This window comes from Liolophura sinensis, chromosome 1 (assembly GCF_032854445.1).
Source record: "Liolophura sinensis isolate JHLJ2023 chromosome 1, CUHK_Ljap_v2, whole genome shotgun sequence".
Classification (NCBI taxonomy): Eukaryota; Metazoa; Mollusca; class Polyplacophora; order Chitonida; family Chitonidae; genus Liolophura; species Liolophura sinensis.
In genome coordinates this window covers 61,765,930-61,790,055 of record NC_088295.1, presented here as the reverse complement: position 1 = coordinate 61,790,055, position 24,126 = coordinate 61,765,930, and the positions used below count along the sequence as shown (strand labels likewise).

The following is a 24,126-nucleotide window of genomic DNA, read 5'->3' as shown; positions in this document are numbered from 1 at the left end:
TTGTTTGATCGAACCCCTCCGACAACCAAGTCCTCAATTAAGTAGTATCCTAAGGGTTAAGGGGTGTGGCGTCTTGGGCTTCTTCGAACCTGACCCTTAACCTCTGGTGAATTTTAAGTGGGGGGTTATTCAGACTCGCGTGCCGCCACTTATCATGCCCAAGCAGGGTTGTAGATATGTAAATACTGCAATCTTTACTATCGTACCTCAATCAGCCCTTCAACAAAAGATACACTAGTTAAGCTTATGTATATTTGAGACGCCCCTCGCACGTGCGGACTGTTTGATCCTATAGATTTTATATCTGTTATTACTGGGTAACAATTTCATTGGCTTTCCTGAGAGGTCAAACCATGTGGCCCTTAAATTATCGAATTTACAAGTCTTGAGGTGTATACAGAAATGAAGACATTCTGTTGGACTCGCCCCAGGCAGGTACACGGCATTACAAAATCCCCAACCCCCAATATAATAAACCATGCATAATGAATAAGTTCAAGCATTTTTTTTATCACTAGTTCTCTTCTCCATACAAAGCACTCCTTATTTGAGTACAGACAAAAAAGGGACAAAAACAATTATGTAAGGGAAAACTTTTTCTAGCTTGTTTGTAAAAAACTGATCTTAACCTATTTCCCAAGAGTGACATAAAATCAGCAAAATGTATTACAGAACTAAAAGAAAAATTGTGCATGTCAGATGCATATATGCTGGGTGCTAACTGTTGTGCACCACGCACATATATCTCCTGCTATATACGTCATAATGTGTCGACGTGTACAGGGGTTGGAGACACCTCAGTCTACATTTGATGTACATGCATGCACTGGTATACAGACGTCAAGCCCAGCAACTGCTTGACTGTACCCGTAAATTTAGCCTTCAGCTAATAAAGTGTATGGCTTCTAGAAATACTGGGTTGTTTATTGTCGGTTTAAGTCAGATTCAAGAAATAAAGCTTGGTAGATTTCTGTAGCTTTCGCTGTAAGTAGGACTCCATGTACATGATGTACTATTGCATATACACGAGTTATTGTACATGTTATATCTTGTAGTACTTATATATTAAACCCTGCTATTTATACTAGTAGATTTTAAGCGTTACGTGGATGATACCATTGACATAATTATCCATTATGCGTGTCAATCAATCAATCAATCAATCGTTAATCAAAATAAAGGGCAGATTAAATTACGACATCAGAGAATCGGAAGGTGCTGTGGGTATGTACACCATACACAGACGTGTTAAAGGAAAACCTAAATAATATGACCATCCTACATATGCTGAGCAGTTATTTAACTGACAGGCAAATCAATCGATCAATCAAAGCAATTTCGTGAACGGTTTATAATCTATAGCGAAAAAATTCGATATCTGAATCTGCCAGAAAAGCCATAAAACGTATTGACGTTTTTATAGAGTTTGATATTCTTCAAACCCAGAAGGACAAACTATAAGATGCACTTGATATTTGCAGCGTCACGCTGTATCTATCACAGCACAAATATTACACACACTAGCATGCAAAAACGCTCCACACCACAAACCACTTCTTTATGGAGCTTTTAATTCCTTTTCTTTTGAGTTATTAAAAATGCAAAAAGCTTGAGTTCAGTTCAGTTCGTACATGCCAGAAATGGTGAGAACCAGAGAACAGTTTTAATTGGGCTCGAATGCAGGGCGTGTTTTGTTTTATGACAAACATGGTGGTTGAGTGAGTCTGGTTGAGTTAGCTCGTACAAAGTATAAAGTCCATCCCTCGATGATTAGGTCCAATTAGAGCCATATTAATTATTCAAATCTCACCTGGCTTTGTAGATTTGCTATAGATACATAAGTGCTCATCCACTGAAAACCATCAGCTTTAACGGATAATCAAACAGTCATGTTTATTTTGCTCACTACGCGACAAATATCTAATCTGGCATAAGTGTCTGAAATATATATGGTTAAATAAATCCCAATCAAGGGCAATGACAAATACGTTTTGGCGTACGTTCAGCCATGCTTACAAATAAGTTAAATCATCCGATAAAAAATGCAAATAGATAATGCAGTATCCATTTTTTAAAGGAAACTTTCTCTTTCTGGATGGCCTAAATATTCTGGTTTTAATTCGAGCAAACACATATAACGGTACACAAGGAACTTATTGTTATACAGCTGCAAAACACTGTCAACAGTTCATTCACAATTTTACTTTTTACTTCAGCCTTCGTCCAAGTTTAACAAAAGGAAAAAACTTTTTTTTTGTAGAGAATCTTTCTGAAATGAGCCATCAAGCAGAAATGATATGCAACAGGTCCCTGGTTGACTTGAATCTTGAAGCCTCACAATGGGTAAAAGGGGACCTTGGCCACCTGGGCCCCTGGAGCAATGTACAAGCCCAGCCCACATAGCACATGCAGATATAGACACCGGTCCTGGGTAATTGTCAAAATGACGACAACGTGAACAATCGAAACGGCGAGATATGACTGCAGGACACATCCAGGTTTCGGCTTGTATCCAAAGTGAACAGGCCGCGTCGTCACTAAATGGCTGTAAGGCACAGGGGAACTACAGCTCAAACTTTCAGCCGTCTTGAATTCTCCAAACAGGCACACTTGGAAGAACGTTTGTCCGTGCAGCCCGATAACAAACTGTTGACGACAACACAGTTTTACACCATAAATCGATCAAAAAAAATAATAATAAAATAAAATAAACTAAAATAAAATAAAAAGAAAAACACCTACAAATACATAATAATTATACTTTTCTGTATCAAGAGGTTTATTATACAAGCATGCGACGAGGCATATTCAGTTAGATGTAATCTATATATGTATGTAAGAGTATGAAATATAAGATAACTTTGTACGAGTGACGGACGCAAACGGAGCTCGTGTGTACGTAATGTGAGGTTGCAACTATATATGATAAGTACGATAGTGATAACGCATTTACATACTACTGTATCAAAACGTATGAAGATACCGCTCTCAGTTTGCCTCTATAACCCAGGCGCAAAATACCGAAAATGACGTAAGCAATCTTCTAAAGTAAGTTCTAAAATCTCTTTTTTATTTCTGCTTTGGAATGTTGCATTATGTTACGTTTTTTTTTCTAGCTTTATATTTAGGTATCATATAACACACTTTCAGTTAGGCCTATTTGTAAAGCTTTATGCTTATACATCCCTGTATAGCATGCTATAGGACGGACCTATACCAGAACATTTCGTAATGATATTCGAACTACTTGCATATCATTGGAACATCGTCAGAAAGGAGTGATGATATTGATACTGAAAATGTGCATAAAAAAGCAAACAAAATATTTTCGATTTCACAGTACTTCATAGGTTGAATATAATGCCTATGTTATAAAAAGTCTGATACTTCGTAACATTAACTGCAAGTAAATGTATGCAGAACAGAGATTTTCCGTGACTTTAAATCAGTATTATGGTGAAATGGGATGTTCCGTCCAGTAGTATCACATGCAAAGCCTCCCTTCTATTACGATGTATGTCTGCAGGTATCCAAGATAGAATCTTTGCAGAATCCATTCTGCACTTCTGTTGATTTGTTCAAAAGACATACAGATAAAAAGCGTAACGTTAAATTCATCTTAGTCTTATGTGCATACATGAAGCTTATTCGTAAAATGTAAAGCCAGTTGGCGTGTACCATGTAATTTAAACGAATGAGACTGGAGACATCAAACTGTTGCACTGTATGGCATAGGCCTTTATACAATACATAAACGTAAAACCAGCAATTGATTCTTTTAACTGTGCGCAAAACAATACCATAGAACACTATGAATAATTTATTGTCTATAATATTTGGTGTTAAAGCTCGCAAAGAGTTTAGGACAAAAATTCAGAAGCGTCGTATATTAAACAGGAACCTGCACAAGGGCTGTAGTATATGCATATATTTACACAGGCAAACAAAATCACATGTGGATATGACCGTTACAACTGATGTTTAACTTCACCACATGTTACTCCGTAATAATACGTTTGCTCTTTCGACAGTTGAAGTTATTATTTACTGTGTGTGAGTGTTTGTTTATCTACCAATTTACACAGAGAAAAAAGGCCAGGAGTGAAAACAAGGCCTGTGGAAGGCATTAGAGTATGGCCAGACCAGTGAGTGTATACGACATAGGGAAGCCACAGTCGCAAAGCGTGTTCATTCCACGCCCATGTGATGATGATAATGCGGTCACGCCCCCAATGAGGGCTTTGAGAGACAAATAGTGCCTGGTGACAGCGGTGTGTTCCGTCAGCATGAGCACATATAACCCAAGCGTATAGTAAACATCAAACTAGGCTGCGACGTCTATACATGGACGAATAAGATGTAGAAATGAATGGAATTTACTCAGAATTCAAATAATAATGGTAATAATGAATATAATAATAGCTCATCGCGTACATGAACATTCGTCGAATTTCCACACCAGACATACCAAATACTGCCAGACATTCTGTACATGCAACAGAAAAAAAACCCCGATACAATGCACTCGTGAAATTGGGAACCAGCATACTGCGGTACAAATTAGTTAAGGTCTCCATTTAAAGGGAAAGAGCCTCTGACGAAATTGACAGATAGGGATTAATCCAATCAACAGAAATGGTAGTAAGATTTTATTATTTATTTTTTTGCAACACGATCATTTCACATCTTGATTATAATGATAAGGTGTTATGATGACATCCCGGAATACAGTAAAGTTTAGAAACAATCTGTAATAGCTTTCATATTTCGTATTTACATACTGTCCCTGAGCCAGCCAAAATCTGCATTTCTAACCTTGTCGTGTGGTAACTGCATACATTACAGATATGGTTTAAGTATTTACATAAACTTCCATCGTTCACGTTTAACAGCACGATAATGTCCAATATTAAAGCCCATTTAATAATTTGATTACATGATCTGAACTATTATATATTTCGGTATCCTAACCACCGCTAAACAAATATTTTTGTTTGATATAGAGCCCTGTTAAGTCAGATGGGGTGTTTGTTTTCTGCTCATTTTTTTTTTGTTGGCCACGCCGTGCGTTAAGGTGCATAAATTTAAGAGTGTGTGTATACCATGAACTGCTACAGGCGTTAAGGTAAAGCTGCTTAACAAAGAGAGAGTAGAGTGCGAGTCAGATAGAGGTCATGTCAGTCGGCCGTCAAACCGCCAGACAGCGCCTCCCATCGCTGTTCGACCAATCAACGGTGTAATTTAATCTCTGTCAATCATTTGTCGGCTCGTCCAATGACGAGCCATCTCCGCGCACAGCCGATCCGTTTTATCAATCCGGCCACTGTCGATCTCTCATAAGCAGGTCTTTTTAGCAAGTAAGATCATTCGCCAACCATGGCTGCTACCAGCGCGAGTTTATACCTCGCTCCTTCAACCCAGTCTTCCTTGTTGACTGATCCCGACAGCTTGGTGCAGCATCACCGCAGCATGCAGATGCCAGTTAGCCAGCATAGCCAGTATAGAGACTTACCAGATATCAAATACATGCCGCCGCAACAGCAAAATGGACATCACATGGGACACCACTCGCCTAACCCCTGGGTGTCCCATACGGACACGTCTGCCCACTGCTGGTCCTCCATGGGTATGGGAATGCTGTCTCAGGGGCTACACAATGTCCAGGACATGAAACCCTTGCAGGTGAACGACTCGTTAAACCACCAAAACACCTTACACCACCGGGCCCAGCAGTCTCTCCACTCGACCCATGGCTGGCAGACAGGAGTACCAACGTCTCACCTCAATATGAACGGTACAACACAGCTACAACACCACAGCTACGGGCTGGGCATGAATGGCATGCTGTCCCCTGGTCAACAGCCCGTCATGCACCCCTCCCTAAGGGAACCTGACCACGACTTGGAGCAGAGAGACCCCTCGGACGAAGAAGCCCCTACCTCGGACGACCTGGAGCAGTTCGCTAAGCAGTTTAAGCAGAGACGTATCAAGCTCGGCTTCACGCAGGCGGATGTAGGACTCGCCCTAGGCACGCTCTATGGTAATGTTTTTAGTCAAACAACAATCTGTAGATTCGAGGCCTTACAACTCAGTTTTAAAAACATGTGCAAACTCAAGCCTTTGCTTCACAAGTGGTTGGAAGAGGCCGATTCTACCACCGGTTCTCCAACAAGTATAGACAAAATCGCTGCTCAGGGACGCAAGAGGAAAAAGCGAACGAGCATCGAGGTAACTGTCAAGGGCGCGTTAGAAAACCATTTCCTGAAGCACCCTAAACCGTCAGCTCAAGAAATCGCCCACTTAGCGGACCAGTTACAACTGGAGAAAGAAGTGGTGCGCGTGTGGTTCTGTAACCGACGACAGAAGGAGAAAAGAATGACACCCCCAGCAACCATTGGACCGAATGGTGAGCTGATCATGGGTCAGGACGGTTCTATAAGCCCCATGTCGGGCAGCCCAATTCATTCCTCGGGCAGCCCAATTCACTCTAGTAACGGGGGAGGATCACCATTGATGCCTTCTCCGTTGCCTTCACATTCTTTAGCCCAGGGCCTGGTTGCCCAACCTTTGGGCCCCATAACAACACAGGCTCACCAACAACCACAACAACAACAACACGGATTGTCTCATCACCACCCGCAGCAGCACTATAGTACTCACCACTCGCCGCACTACCCGTCACAGCACTCGCCGCACTACCCGTCTCAGCACTCGCCGCACTATTCGTCTCAGCACTCGCCGCACTATTCCTCACAACACTCGCCGACACAGTGATCCGTGTTATTTCTTTGGGCTTGTATACCAAGTGAAAGGCAAGACTGTGAGTGACTTGTAAGTAATGTACATTTCCCTTGGCAAGAAAATTTTTAATTTTTAAGAAACGTTGTAAATATAAATATATATATAAGATACATTGTTACAGTGTGACGTTGAGACTGCGGTCCACATTTTTTTGTGAACAGTGCAACCGACGATTGTTTTTCACATGAAAACAACCGAAATTTATCTTCATGCAAATATGGTCAACTGGTGACTGAATTCATCCACCCTAATGAGATTTGGACTCTCTTCTGTCGGACGGTCTGACTGACCGTGTGCTGACATGGAGGAACTGTCTTTACTAAGAAGAACTGTACTGCAGTATCTAACATCTAATTCTCCCGAGCAAGTCGCTTGAGGATAGAAATCAAGGTCTGTAATATTGTATTATTATTCTGTCTCTTTTTCTGTACATAAGTCCTATAACTGCCATTATTATTTAAGGCAAAAGATTCGAGAGTTGTAGTTTTTAGCTGTTTTTGCAAAATTCCTTCCATCTGGGACACAGCCCGAGTGCTTGATTTAGAGGGGTTGAAGATATAGGAGTCATATGAGGTACATCGACTGATCAGTGACTGTCATACCCACAATTATGTCATTTATCACTGAGATGGGTTTTTTTTTTTCGAGGAAGTAAAATTTAGAGAAATCTTTAGTTTTTTTTCCACATGATTTTCTATACTCGGAAAAATCCGAGTCTAGCTTATTTTTCACATCATTCCTGTCTATTTATTTGCCTCAAAGCAGCTATGTATTCAGTAAAGACATTCGGGTACAAATACAAGCTGGAATTGTGTATAACCGGCAAGCCGATAACTGTAGATATTTTATGGCGAATTTATTTAATGAAATAATTATGTTTGTTCAATTGTTTTTAACGCTGGCTATATGTACACATAGGCCAAGAGGCTATGTTCTTTTTTTTTGTCTTTTGCAATCAGTCCTTTTTTGTATTGTGATCGAAAATTTATAAAATAGGCATAAAATACAACGCATAATTTTGTTAAATTATATATTTAATTGAACCGAGATTTTCCAGAAAAATTCAATCAGTTTTGAGTATTAAATGTTTATTAATATATACGGAATAACCAGGAGGGTATGGACATATTTTGAAAGAACTGATATTACAGTAAACGACGACGAAAAATCAGATATACTGTTAACTCACACTTTCGGTGTCATTCGAGTGAAGCAGAATTCGCTTTTTTATCTCACTTCTTTATCCCTGGTGATATATGCCAGAGTTAATTTATAGATCTCTCTTTAATTCCATTACCAAACGAAGTCAGCACCTACCCGGTAGATTGTGTAACACTTTTTTTGTTACAATGAAACCGAGGTATAACCGTTGAACAACAAAACGTTACATTTTTCCGAGTACCATATACGGTTTGTGTCCAATTTAAAATCACACTTTTTTTTTCACACAACGCACAGAATATGGTTATATTATACTCTTGTGTTTTCAGACACAGATAATTCATTCCAATCATTGTTTAATTAGAGACTTTTGTCTGTTTCATCTACATTCCTTAATAGCCTGTGTTTTGTTATTTAAAAAAATGCACTCGTGTGACCTTTACAAAAACAAATCCAAATTTACCGGGTCTCAACCTATACCTTTTTTGCTACAAAATCCTTTCCTGGTTTGAGATTTTATGATGATTTTTTTTGGAATGCACCTATACTTTTGATTTACTTTTTAATGTGAGAGCAATCTTTCTCTTAACAGTGAATGGTTGAATGATTATGGCTTTACGCCACATGGGTATGTTTTCAGCCATGTTTCGTATAATAGTGGGCGGGGCATATTTATGTTTTAATCACGATGTAAGCCCAGAAGTGTGTTATCATGATGCTTGAAGACTGGTTATTTCTAAAACACTGAAATGGAGAGGAGAAATAAATATTAAATCATTCTACCTAAATATTGCCTCCGTTAATTTTCTTCATGCGGTTATTTGTATTGTCCTGTTTCTCTGCAATAATGCACTCCGTTGTATAATGCACAAATGTGCGTAATTCATCACAATTATTAACAATGGGTTTATTTATTGTCAATGTCTTTATAAACATAACAATATATCTTACAAGAACGTTTAATATATCAGGAATGCATATCAAGATTCTGTGATAATTATAATTTGCTCATTCGTTAAATTCGAACTTCGTGAACACATTGCAGTAATTATAACTGCTGGCGGTAAGTCGAAGGTTGCGTTTTTACGGGGCCATGCTGGGTGAAATGTGGGTTGATGAAGAGAAGCTGTTTGTGATATTGACAGAAAATTGCCAATACTATTCAGTTCACGACCACAGTTTGTACAATAAGAATAATGCACTGACGGAACCATAGCATATACATGACGAGTTTTATGCCGTGCACTCGAGTGTCAGATATAGGCCATGTAAACACAGCTCTGACAATACAGAAATTGTTCTGGGCAAATGTATGGGGCCGATGGCCTTAATTCTTCGTAACAAGGCGCTTCACTTTCAAAAATAAATGCAAATATTTAAGGAGAATTTTCAATGTGACCACTATATAGGCGAAACCTATTTTAATCCCTAGCCTCTCGTTTTAGGTTGAAAAGCCTACACGGGCCAACAAGCAATAGGCTTGTGACGATAAATTCATTGCGTTATACACTTACACGCATCGCCAAGATGTCCTTACCTGAACAACATATGGGATAGCGTGACAGTTAGAGAAGGGAGTGAAAGTGACCTGAAAATAATTGAGATTAAAGTTTAATGGTGTAATTCAGTCGGTGTCTTTTAAAGTCATGGAACATCAGATTTTTTTTTTCGTCAACGAAGTCATCACAGTATTGGTTGTCAGCAAACGTTAACTTTAAATGAACGATGATATTATATAAAGTCAAAGGCATTTATACTTTCCTAGTATGCCGCCAACAATGCTTGGATTTCAGTGCTTGCGAGAAATACATAAATAGGGCCTATGCCCTTTAGTACACAATATAGGTAAAGAGAGAAAGAGAGAAAAAAAGGTGAAAACTAAAACTTAGCAGTATTTCTAGGTATGACAAATGAGGCGCATTTCTTGAGCATGCAAGTGGGTCATTGAACTTTACACTACAAATGGGGTAAATATTCTATGCACAATCGGTCAGTTACGACTTTTATTATTGGACAATCTTTACATTGTGTATAATGGTTAACAGACTAAATAAATGCCGGTAACTCTATATGTGTGCACGAGCTTCAACTTTGCTGACGAGTTATAGATACCTCATGGTAGATGATAAATTTGACTGGCTCCGTTAGTTAGAAAGATGACGCTTAATTTTGTTTGTGTCAGCAAATACAAACGTCCGTTTAGTCTTTTGACAGAGGGCCGCTAGGTATGATTTACGACAAGGAAACAGGAACTGATGTCAAAAATGGACGAGGTTATGTTGACAGTCATATATACGTATACACACACGCGCGCGCACACACATATGTATGTCTAAAGCTGACAAAATACGTATGTGGGTTTGCATTTTACTTATATACACACATATATACAAACACTCGCATCCCCAGTTTACTCAGCCACTATTATAATAGCCGAGTTTAAAGATGTAGCTATGGGCGATCATGTGAGGATTCTCTTTTATTTTACACGCTTCAGCGACGAGGAAGCAGGTCGCCTATGAAAGTTTTTCTGTTCTAATTCTTGTTATTAAATTTCCAAAAAGAGCGCTATATATACTGGGCTGTCAGCGACTTACAAGTATACGATCGTTAGGATATGTTCGGAGTAGTTTTCATTGACATCAGGTGCATCTTAGCGCCCCGCACTGCCCCCACGAAGGATGTGACTTTTTACGCATGAGCTTTCCCACGATGTTAAATAAGATATAACCAGATATTGTTTTCGTTTGTAAGTTGAACAGATCAAACAGGTTGATAAAGTAACATTATAACGACGTTCAAGTGGAAAATTCTATCCCGACTGTCTAAATCTTAAATATTATTTTTTAATCTTTTTAGAGGAAATCTTAGTAATGTTAGGGTGTGAAAAAAGTTCTGCAATATTTTTAAAAAAATCTCCTTTTCTGTATCTACCTAACACTTAAGCTAAGCCTAATTTGCTGATTAGAAGATCTTCGGGTTTCATCTGTAGCTAATTTGATGTTTTTAGTAAGTTATCAATCTGTACATTTTATACTTCTTTGAGGGCTTTATATACATCTCGAAAAGGGGTGGTTTTTAAATATCTGAAAATAATTATAACAGGGAAAGCGTCACAGAAGTTATGGGTGTATACTGCTGGACGAGTGTGACCGGACAGTCTATTAAAGCCCCACGGGATGCTAATGTTACTGTATACTGTACAAAGAAGGCTGTGTTGTCCTCTCATAATTATGATGTTGTTGTTATCCATGGGCTTGCTCCTTATCATTGGGTTAGGTATAGACGGCGGCAGATGCAACCGTAACAATGCAGAGGTGACGAACCATGTAAGATCGTATTAAAGCCTACCCCAAAGTTGCAATGGAAGCCTTAATGACTAGGCATTCTCCCTGTGATGTTTGCAGTGCTCATTTCGGTCACCATGCTCGGAAAAGGGGTATGCCCCCCGGCGAAAATTAGCTGTTAAATAGATAACGTAAATTGTATTGCTTGTCGCTAACAAGTTCTCAGGGCGAGTCAGCTCGCCGAAAGGGTCTCAAGTAGCTCAAAGAAATTCGGGACGGCAGTTTTATTGGAACAGGTTAGTGGCTCAACTCCGTCGAACGAGGGGGTACGTAACTAAGGGTTTCGCGGCACACACTCACAGCTATGCCTTGCGCTTATGTATGGGGGCAGCCAGTTAGAAAATTATCGATAAAAGATTATAGTCGAATTTTCGACAGCCAAAAATGATCTGGTAGACTGATGTGAATAGCAGCCTGCTGGCAGGGTTGCCTTCGTGTATGGCCCTAGCCCGACCACAACCACGGCTCGCAGCAAACCCTCATAGTTTACCCTAGCTACTCTTTACAGAATGGCGGCTATAGGCAGAGAGAGTGTCTGAGAGCGGACAAAGCCGCGCAGGCGGGGTTTTGTTTGGCAAATCGGGTACTTTCCATAGCGGTAGAATGCAATAAGTCATTTGGCTTTGTGTCGTCTGCTCGGAGCGCGATTCAAAACGTGGGTCGGCCATTGTTCGACCGGATCCGCCTAGCCAAAACTTTACCTTCGAAACTGATCTCTTTTCTGTTGATTTCACTGTCACCGGCGCGTGCTTTTTCTAAACACCACTTGCCCCCATGCCGCGAAGGACTGAGGAAAAGTAGAACTGGTCGACAGAGAAAATATTGCTATTTAGGCACACATGGTATTGTCCTTAGTCGGTTAGCACTAGAGCACGGAGTCGCCGAGCCGACTGCGGAAGTCAACTAACGTTTATCCTCTTTATATAACGAGTTTTTATCCAGAATGACTTCTCTTCCGCAGCTCTGACATAACCATAATAACTGTCTTTTCTATAGTCTGGCCTTTCTTGTACGAGAAGAAGAAGTAAGACCAGGCGCTATATCACATAGAGCAAAGGCATTTACATTCAAGCATATGACCGTGTACATGTACAACACACTGGGTATACGAGACATTTTCTTACAGCAGAGTTTGTTACAGTTTATTGACTAAATTCAGCTATCTTGAATACCTAAATATTTACTTACATCGGGAAAGATAATTGAAAGCAAATGTTTTCATGACCTCTATATGGTCTCTTTTTGCTATATATTTATGTTTACCGTAGGCGTATATTAAGTCATACTTATCACCAAAAAAAATTATCCAAAGCTACATGTACTCAGTATCAGTACTCAACATTTCTATGCACAAACAGGATTGAACCTGGTATCTTCGGTTTCTTAGGTACCATATGAGTAAGCCTTCTTGTTTTAAACCTTCTGATGGTAGCGAATAAATCCATCATTAAATCACAAAACCGTTAGAGTGCAAGGCTGATATAGTTAATGAGATAAAGACAAAATGGTGCAATAACAAATATTCGACTCTCAAGGTTGTGAAATACATGTAATTGTCACCAAAATTGACCTTTACATTTATTAGGTCATATTAAGTTTTATTTTACTTATTAATTTATTTTACTGGACGCACTACAATCTTATACGCCGCTATACACGAGTATATACAGCCTCTTATCTGGCAAATTGAATTACCTGTTTTAAGTAGAATACATACAGTATATACATGTACTCAAAAGCTGATATAAGTCTCAAAGCACCAAGTCCTTTTTCCAAGGTGTCATTAATTTGGCGAAAAATTGAACATATCCCATAAATATGAAATTCATAACAGCACATGCAAAAATTGATTTCAGGTCATTGATGAGAATCCATACGAAATATAATCGAGTTGTGTTTCGACAGGATTGCTATATAAATGTTGTTACTAAATTGGAAATGGTATGTACACACACAAACGGTTGTGTGTACAGCGTCACAATATAGACCAGACTAAAAACATATAGATAACACACTTAATAGTTGCTGTTCGTCTCTGCATGTACACAATCCAGAGTTTTGAAAACAATTCTATTTATACTGATTGGTATTTCACGCCGTACTTAAGAACGTTCCCGTTTATTTATTTCATTGGTGTTTTAATCTACAAGAATTTTTCACTTATACCATGTGGGCCAATATTATGGCGCGAGGAAACCGGGCAGAGCCGCACTGGAAACCCACGATCATCTGCATTTTGATAGCAGACCTCCCATGCACGTACAACCGCGGAAACATTTGTCTTTATACAGAGGTGAACACTATATATCAATCGCACTCATCACAACCCAAATAAAAACTATTTTCGGGCCTTTATTATGGCTCGTAGTGACAACTTTGACGCATGGTCTGTTGAATATTTCTTCATTATAACAATGGCTATGAATATGATAATTTCATTCGTAAACCAGCAATAAATAAGAGACTGATTTCCAATAGTAATATATTAACAATATTATATGTCTCACATCTAAATAGTTGCCTATCAGAAAAGTGTTTGTAAGAACTGTTTTTAGGTCACGTGAATAGCATGAATGATGAGAATGTCAAGGCACGATATACACGTAAACTAAAATGAGGATAATACTATTCAGATTTATGCTAAGGATGGCAGGATATTGCATATTTACATAATCTTAACTACATAAGAAGTTAAATAGTGGATTTATGGGTTAGTATGTCAGAATTTCGGCATTTCTAAATTTTATTCAAAAATCTCCGTTGAAGTAGATCAAGGCTATAGTTTGCAGTCATACATATTTATGAACAATGTGTAGGCCTACGCTATAACAACATTTAAAGCATAATGCATGAGAAAAAGGAAAATACAGTGTATCCAATAATGATTGACCGAACATGGCTTCTATAAATGCATCGATTATGGAACAAGCTGTTCTCTGTTTTTAAAGTATGTTGATTAAAATCATTCGTTGCCCATTGAAAGATGTTTATACAAATGCAATAATTTTGCCTATTTCATCGTGAGCACGTTATAGCTTCACGTTACTTGATAAATTAAGCTCGCTGTTAAGAACTGTATTTGATCGATGTATCCATTATAAACTTTAATTAATTAGGAGAAGTTAAAAATAGTGCATCTTTTTTTCAACGTAATCACAGCATTTTATTTAGTTAAAAATTCTATACTTGCGTGGAAATTTTCAAGGTATGTCAAAGGGGTAAATGAAAGTTTCTATGAAAGGCTGCATGATATCTGTGAGACAATTCATTTTTGTTACATTCAGACGTGTAGTGTAATTATTAAGCATTACATTGCAAACATTTTTTTATTTACAGTAACGTGAAGAATTATCAATAATTCCCATTCATATAAACTAGCCGTTTTAATCAACTTTTAATGACATGACTTCAAACACACCAGTGCTTGTGAATGCTTCCTGCTATTTATACCTGCCTCGAAAAGTGGACATCGGCAGGTGTTTACGCAATATGCCATGGCACGAAACATGCAGGCGTCATTGGAAACTGAATGAAATGACAGTGCGTTTCGGAGCCGTGAAATTGACACATAGGCTGGCAATGTGTGGGGAAGATGCTCAGCACACCACAGGTGTCCAGTGAAAGGCGTGACAGTTGATGGACATGCTGAGATGATAACCAGGAGACGTCTGCTCCCAGAAGTCCAAGTGTCATAGACTTACGTGGAAAATACAAGAAGTACGCACCACTGCCCACATAACACATCCTAGCACACATAAACGTAAGTACTTGTGTATTCCTCAAAAGCACACCTGGATAAATGCATAGTGGAAAAGAATCGACTTACTGACATCTTTGTATATTTCTGTATGTCTGTGTATTGGGATTATTTTCCGCTATTGTCATGATGCCGAGGACTCTAAAGAGGACGAAAATATATCTGTAGAAAAAACAATGCGCTAGGAATGAGTTCTAGCTTTCTTTTATTTATTTTCTTCCTTGTTTTACACCATACACATGAATGTTTCACATATGCAATGGCGACCAACAATATGGTGGTACGAAACTGGACAGGAGCTTCCTTTTACATTTGGGTGTAAATTAGCTGTCAAATACTGTGCAGCATCTGCTGATGTGCATGTTTATTTTTGTATATGTGAAACACAGTGCAATAATTTGTATAGACACACCACGGAGTTGGACTTTACGCTCGGAATACGCCCCCTTATACAAAGGTATATAGTGTCTAGAAGGTGTTATGTGCCGTTACACAAATTGCCTGTAGGTCGTCGTTGAACTGTCAAAGGTCTTTCAATACATCTTAAAGTCACTTTTTTCATGATGTATTGGATCTAGTTGCTCTAGGTAAATTATTGCAAATACATTTAATAGGTCAGGTATAGAATATGATTTCTGCTTGTCGCATGATATGTTATGATTAAAGATTCGATGACTGGTGTGTTTTTGTTTATTACAGTAATGCACGATTTTATTCTCAGTGCTTTGGGCTAGTTATTCTGTATAACTGGTGTTGCGACTAAGGACTATGTCATAGAAAATGAGCTTCCCTCAATATATTTAACTTCATGTATTCTAACTTTTTAAAAAATCTTTTCATGCATATATTATATTCCATTATGCACATTTATGTTAACAGTTTACTGCTAGTGCTTTGTCGGTCAGCTCTGCTATTCGATTATAGGTACACGGATTTGGTAGAGAAATCTTAGTGATGTTATTAGTAGAAAATATTTTAGAGTAATCCCTAGCCATTGTCGTTAACTAAATCATTAATGCGTCCTTTGCAAAAATGAAAATAAAATGTGCGCTCAAAAAAAAATAGTACATGTCAATCTGTGCTAGACAATACCGGTGACAAAAATACACATCTTCATAATTTTTGGTTCAAACAGAACACAAATTGTTCACGATATCCATAACCATTACTAATGTGCAAAATCGTACATTAGTCCTTCTATAGAGGGTATACGTTTACCTTTAAAACAAACAAAATGTGAAGACATACATAAGCAACAAGAATTATATAAAATTCAAGAGCTTTTTAAATATTTTTTTAGTTTTTTGTTTATTAAAATGTTATTTTATAGACCGGGACGGTGTGCATGAACGGTTACTTAGTGGACTGTAAAAATGGACTGGTTTGTGTTTCTGTTAACGAAAGTACATAAACAAGCACACCGTGTATAGACTTGGTAATATAACCTCCACTTTGTGGTCTGTACACCTAGATGTATACACGTATATATATATACGTATATATATTAAATGCTCTAGCAATTATAAGACAAACAATAAAACGTCTTAACCACTCCGACAGAACCAGTAAGACTACAGCCGACAAAAGAGGAAAAGTGGAAGATAAGTGTCTCCAAATGAAAAAAAAATCTTTCTCTCGCGTGGGTAATGATTAAGCATCGTGCTTAAATTGTTGGTATAGAGAAGCACAAGTCCGTACGTTGTCTAGCATTTATACACTGACTATATAAGGCTTGCATACTTCAGTACACGTACTTTACCTATCATTTACAGACTGGCAGTAGGAAGGCTTGTATACTGTAATACACGTACATTGTATAACATTATACACTGACAATAGGAAGGCTTGCATACTTCAATACACGTACATTGTCTAACATTTATAGATTGACAATAGGAAAGCTTGTATACTTTAATACACGTACATTGTCTAACATTTACACACTGACCAAAATGGCTTGCATACTTTGCGTTCATATATCGTCTACCATTTACACACTGACCACACAGACTTGCATGCTTATATACACGTATATTGTCTGACATTTATAGAGACAATAGGAAGGCTTGCATACTTTAATACACGTACACTGTTTAACATTTACACACTGACCACAAAGGCTTGCATACTTTGCGTTTATATATCATCTAACATTTACACACTGACCACACAGAGTTGCATGCTTTATTAACGCCCATACATCGTCTAACATTTATTGACTGTCTAGGAAGGCTTGCATGCTTTAATACAAGTACATTGTCTAACATTTATACACTGATCACAAAGGCTTGCATACTTTAATACACGTACATTTTCTAACATTTATAGATTGACAATAGGAAGGCTTGCATACTTTAATACACGTACATTGTCTAACGTTTACACACTGACCACAAAGGCTTGCATACTTTGCGTCCATATATCGTCTAACATTTACATACTGACCACACAGGCTTGCATGCTTTATTAACGTCCATACATCGTCTAACATTTATTGACTGTCTAGGAAGGCTTGCATGCTTTAATACAAGTACATTGTCTTACATTTATACACTGATCACAATGGCTTGCATACTTTGCGTCCATATATCGTCTAAAATTTACACACTGACCACACAGGCTTGCATGCTCTATTAACGTTCATACAGCGTCTAACATTTATTGACAGTCTAGGAAGGCTTGCATGCTTTAATATAGGCACAGAATCTAAACAGTTATCTAGTAATGTAACAATGGAGCTTTGCCAAAGTCATCATACGCCCAAATTTCGATATTAAATTTTTGAATGTGGCATGATTATTTTTAGCTTATTCCAGTATGGTAGCTGTGTTCTGTAGGGACACTTGTAACACCACAAGTTCATTCCTGTAGTTTGTCATTTTCGCCGATTCTTGGTCTCATGTTTTTAGCGAATGATACATTGTTCAAATGTCGTTAAAATTATTTTTGCCGCGGGCTGGTATGTGTTTATACACAAATCTGTCAAACAAAGACGTATCTTTTTTATAGATTATATAGCCTTTTTAAGAGCTATATATGACATGTTGACTGTTAGCAATGTTTATATATAAATATATTATATTATAAACGGATACACATATCTGACAGGGTCTATTTATTTCTTAACGTGCAAGCATACGTTATTTTATATAACGGCTATAGGCTGTGTTATAAGCAGCACCTGCTGACCAGAAAAATAATTTAATTTAGTACGGAAGAAACAAACACCCGTATGTGTATTTTTATGTAGAACCGTCAGTGATTCGAAACTTTTGATAATCCTGTACTATATTTAGCACGCATGCAGACATGAATTGTACAACTACCCAAGGAGCGTTTCTTCTCGCTTAGCTTACATAAGAACCAGGCAAGAAAATCTATACTTCTCCGGTAAGATTAAACCCGCCTGTTCGAATGTCGAATCCCTTGGAGCTAAAGAAAACCCAGCAACTGGGTTTATTTAATATAATAACCGTCAGAAAAGAAATCGTTAAGAAACGAAGACCCATGACCGAGCAGATTGGGCTTAACCAAAAAAAATAGGATTCTCGGATTCCAGCGAGGGATCCCGGTCTCTACACCACGGGCAGCAGTAAAACAGTTTTCCGTTGTTCGCCAAAAACTCTTCACTTGCAGTACAAATATAATGTCGTATTTGCTGTATTCCTATAATGTGAGACAAATTCAATTGTGCTCTAGTGATATTATCACTGTCTGGCCACTTCGAGCACGCGAGCGCATCTTAACTAACTCGGGTGGCAGGCTACCCTATGAAATATTAATATCACTGCATGCCGGGCCTGCCCTATTCCAACATCATTACAATTGCTAATGTGCCGCTTTTCTATTATACAGTCACCAAATTTTTGCATGACACATGAGCCTTTTGGCCGGGTACTTCCACATTGCCGCCATTGCATGGCACTCACCAGCAGCAGAGTGTTGCATTTGTCATTCAGGTCGCCCAGGCAATGTAAAAATACGTTTTATTAGCTTGCAGTGTCGTTGTTGGTGCCCATCTTTTAATCTTCCAAGGAGACGATGAGATGTATACCAAGAGGTCCCACAGTAACTCATTGATTTCCACACCAGGAAGGCGTCAATGAAGAAATCACAGCAAGAGGCTATCAGGCCTAGGCGGAAGCCGTGGTGTTGCCTCAAGCCTTGTGGTCACCGCACGTTTCACCTTCATTCCAGATGTCTTTGCCGCCCGCTGTGTGTTTGATTGAATGACAACTAGTTTCAAATAGTATGTACTTTTAATGGAACTATTCCTTTGCGTGCATGCGAAGGCCCACGTATTTTTGGACAGTCACCTACCTCGCTATTCCTTTCCCATTGTACGAGATAGGCGACTTCCCGAATGCCGAGGTTTGACGACCGTTTCCGATGTTTGCCGGAAAACTGCAACCATTTTAAAGACTAACGGCTAAGAACGAACACATGACCCAGGTCATCAAGTTCAATCATTGCAGGTGAGTACCATACTGAAACATTTTATAAATAGTGTGCTTCGTGGGCACGTTTTTGTTTTCACTTTACAGGTGCTGCAGTACATGTATTCATCACGTGACCACGACGTCATTTAGTCAAAGCAAATACCTCTTATCACACACAGTGCTGCTAACGCAATATGTAAGTCATATCATTTGCAATATCATTTATGTTTGCTCTATTTGCCAGTGATTTTGATAAAGATTTGATTTTTGATTGGACTGATTTGATGTTTAAACCCGTACTCAAGAACTTTGTTACATATTTAACTGTATATCTGTTTGTTTGTTCAAAGTAAGTATAGCCATGAGTCACCAACAGAAATATTTCAAGCATATATTCAATGATCAATATGTTTTTTTCAAACTTGAACATTTTGTTTGCCACAGGTCGAATGGTGTAGTTAGTTTACAGATATTCCCAAAAGGACTATCATATTTCATTCAGTCACGTTGCTTGTCACGTTGTTGTTTTGCGTCACAGCAAACATTTTTGTGCAATTAACTATCGTGTTTTGAGTAAGAACAATTTAAAACATTTTTTTGGCTCAAGAAAACATAACCTCATACCAATGAGGTGTGAGTAAGCAACCCTGTTATTTACTTGATCAAAGGAAGCAACGTGCTGCTGAATATAACGTTACGCGATTGGACTAATTACACGCTTTGATTAACAACCCATAGTCGGTATATGCTCCTAGAAGTGGGATTCGTTATTGACTGTTGCATCTTTCAATTCAACACGCACATCATCCCGTCACATGACAGCATATGCCTTCTGATATATGAAATAGGAAAAACTGATTCTTTTTGTCTCAATACGCACGCGTTTCTGTTCAATTTAATATAAGTAATTAATTGTCTAACATCACCCTTTGCATTTGTCACCAAGCACTTAAGAGCTAAACAGATGCGTGGGCCTAGGTAAAACACATTGTCCTTAAATTTGCGTATAGTTGTTACGCTCCATAAGAGTCACTTAATGCATTTGTAAAGCGCGTGCTTTGACCTGGTTCATTCCTATGTTTCAGCGTGAAGCGTCGTGTCCATGGCGTGCACTGTTTCCCTTCTACAAATATTCACCCAGATTTGATCATTAAATAATATAAAAACAGATAAATGTTTTCTAGTACAGTATGTTGCAGCCCTTTATTTCTGGTATATTACACTTTATTAACTCACATTTTGGTCTTCCCCAGTGCTCAGACGACCACAATAAAATTGCTATAATACCATTCATGTTTGTATGTATGTATGCTTGGGGTTTAACGTCGTACTTAACAATTTTTCAGTCATATGACGAGGAGGAGTTATTATGTGTGTGTACATATACTGTGTCCTCTTGTGGCAGGGCGAGTCCATGCCGCCAAAGTGATGCGGCCACTGAAGTATCATGCCAGAGACACCGGACATGACACCCCGTCTAGTCATATTATACTGACACCAGACCAGCCTGCCATGTTTCCTTGCTAAATATATGCTCTCACCTCTCGGTGGCTATAATACGTTATGTCAACACAAAGGTTAATGAATTTCGTGTTATCAATAAAATTGACTGTCAGCTGAATTGTGGAATGCTTGTGTTTCAACCACAGCAAGCAGTTCCTGATATTTTATTCCCATAAATATCATGAAGAATTATATCACGATCTGTGCATTGTGTTTAAAAATTCATTGTGGTGACCATATCATCTAATTTTATGAAAAAAGATCACCATTTTAGGATGCACTGCTAATAGTCATATCCAAAGGTTAATGCCATTAGGTGGGGCCATTGTGATGAAAAGCAACCACAAAGCAAATAACAAGGCATCCAACACATGATACCAGGAACTTTAATACTGTAGCAAAATGAAGTTGTACAAATTAAAATTTCAATACACAGGACACTTATCTAATTACACACTTGTATACTAATTTCCACAATTACATGTGTCAAAAGGTGCACATTATAAGTTTTACGCGGAGGTAAACCCACTCACAACTCATTATTGCAGTACTTCAGTAGTTTCAAAAAACTAAATTGTATATCCGCGCTGTGACATAGGTAAAAGTAGACTTCTATGTAGATAATGACGTGCGTATGTGTCTTACAGTAATGACACATTATACCGTTGACTATACTATATAAGATCAGTCTTTGTTATGGATACGTGAAAACCTTTCCCAACTATATACCGAATTTTTCGTTCATTTCTCCCTTTTTCATGACGTTTAGTGGGTGATCTGGTGACGCGTTGCTTGGGCATTGTCCGGTCAGCTTGGACCCGAGTGACAGTTGCGCGGGAAAAGCTATGCCATTTACACAAATAACTCTACAAATAACTCACATCTTTTTTATCCCATTACGTCACAGCGTTCTCGGTCACGAGCTTGTAAACCTTGCACACATTAATAATCCAATCAATTAATTATATACCATCATGTAATCACTGATCTCAACTGATCGCACATAAGTCAATCAACCATTTCCTCTGCCCGTTTGTCAGTCAGTCAGACAATTTCTTTTAAAAATAACCTTTCTTCAGTTCAACTGTACGTTAAAACAAAAAGATTTTCTTAGATTCGGCTTACAGTAGCGTTTCTGATGATGGCGACTTTAGTTATCTGTTTATTTTTTAAATTAAAATGTCAACCGTTGGATACACGTGGTCCATTGCTATAGCATACAACCTTTATAGCCAGTCATTATTAAGCTATAAACACAGACAGCACCTGTGTGACGACCCTGTCACGATTTACCCCTCCGACTCTTCCATGTTTGCACCAACTGACGACTGCCTTGTCACGCCTGGCTGCCTTCCATTATAATTACAAACAATATAAATATATACATGCGTGTGTTTTCCGTATTGCGTCTCTTGCAATTTCTACCAGCCTGACTGCATGCACTTCATCAGGGGTCGGGTTGAATATATGCATGTAGACCTGCCGACTGCATGTCACCTTGTCACCTTTCGGTCAGATCCTCAGCACGGATTTTAATAACTGTCGGACAGTTCAAGAGTTTACGTATATGCGTGTGTGAATGTCGAGTTCTTAAAGATCACACTGATGAGGGTATGTAGCTCTTTAGTGGCACACCAGACAATCTTTCCATCAATCAAAAACCAAGCCCATCAAGTATAAACAACGCATGCGTTCACTCAATCAGTCGCCCCTATGAGCCGCTTCGAGCAGCAACGCCCATTCAGAGTGTGAGTCAGTCACGAATAGAGTTAGTCATTCGTATACTCGGTCATTCAGTTACATATTTGGTCGGCAAACGATCACTCACTATAAGATGGTTAGAAAATCAGGTGAATCAATCACAAATTCAGTCAGTGATAGTGTCATGTATTTTGCTAGTCTTTCAGTTAGCCATGGGAAAAGGATTGAGGCGATGAGGAATGAACACAGAGCTGTTAGTTATCAGCTATGTAGACAATGAATAAATACGCTTAGTTCCCGTGTCCTGAAAACTTGATCCAGCCAATTTTAAATGGTCACATATAAGTATTTACTTAATCATCTACTGCTAGTTAAGACGTGAAAGATCTGTGATGTCACTGCACGAAGTTAAACCCACCCACTCTATAACATTTTAATGCATATATCTTTATGAGTGATAGCTACACTTAATTCAGTATACGTAGCAGGTACTTTGGAAACATTGCAGTGTGTAATCAAGCCAGTTAATTAATAAATCGACAAATCGTACTGCAAGGTCTATATCTTTATACGTGACCACCACAATTTTTTATGTGCCGCGTGTACTCAATGCAGCTAATAAAATAAACGAGTCAACCAATCATTCGGTAAATCAAACGGGTAATGACTAATCATTGTGCCATCAGTAAGAAGCTAAACACTTTCGGCCCTTTAGGACGAGGGTTGTAATGTAATAAGAAAAACTGCTGGCGTAGTGCGTGTGCACATGAAAACCAATGAGCTATAACAAGAAAAGCAACTTGGGCAATATAATAACACGAATTTACTTAAGCATAACCATTTTATTCATCAGTGTAAGAAAACAGCGTTGTAGAGTTGAGTGACAAATTCATAAAAGGGAAAAATGGTTCTATAGCAAAACAGTGAACAGCCTTGTAAGATTTTATACATGTTAATGTGACAGATAAAAAGCATCTAAGATTATGCAGATGAGGTTGAGTGATAATGATAAAGTGAATGGTAAAGAAAAAAACACCAGTAAGTACAACCAGTACAGTACGCTAATAAGATAATTTTGTATTACACACTGTGACTCACACAAGAAACAGAGAGCCAGTATATATATATATATATATATATATATATATATATATATATATATATATATATATATATATATATATATATATATATATATATATATGTAATTTAGTATCTCCAGAAGATGAGCAAATAGTTAGATGAAAATGTAAAAATACAGTTTTCCTTGCAATCAAATATTATGAAGAGGTGAGAAAACACTGTAAACAAGTAATTAACTGTATAAGTTATAACTGACATAACTATAATTTAGCAAGTATGACCTAGAGATATTCGTACGACAGCAGAAGTTGTGTCAGTATTAGCAGGGGGGACC

At 38.2% G+C, this 24,126-nt stretch overlaps 1 protein-coding gene across 1 annotated transcript; it reads left to right on the top strand.

The window, feature by feature from the left end:
* The first annotated feature begins 5,376 nt into the window (after positions 1-5,376).
* Positions 5,377-8,716, top strand: LOC135478376 (POU domain, class 3, transcription factor 4-like). The gene has a single exon (XM_064758617.1). It carries the CDS (start codon positions 5,377-5,379, stop codon positions 6,772-6,774), a length of 1,398 nt encoding a protein of 465 aa, XP_064614687.1. The 3' UTR covers positions 6,775-8,716.
* The last annotated feature ends 15,410 nt before the right edge of the window (positions 8,717-24,126 follow it).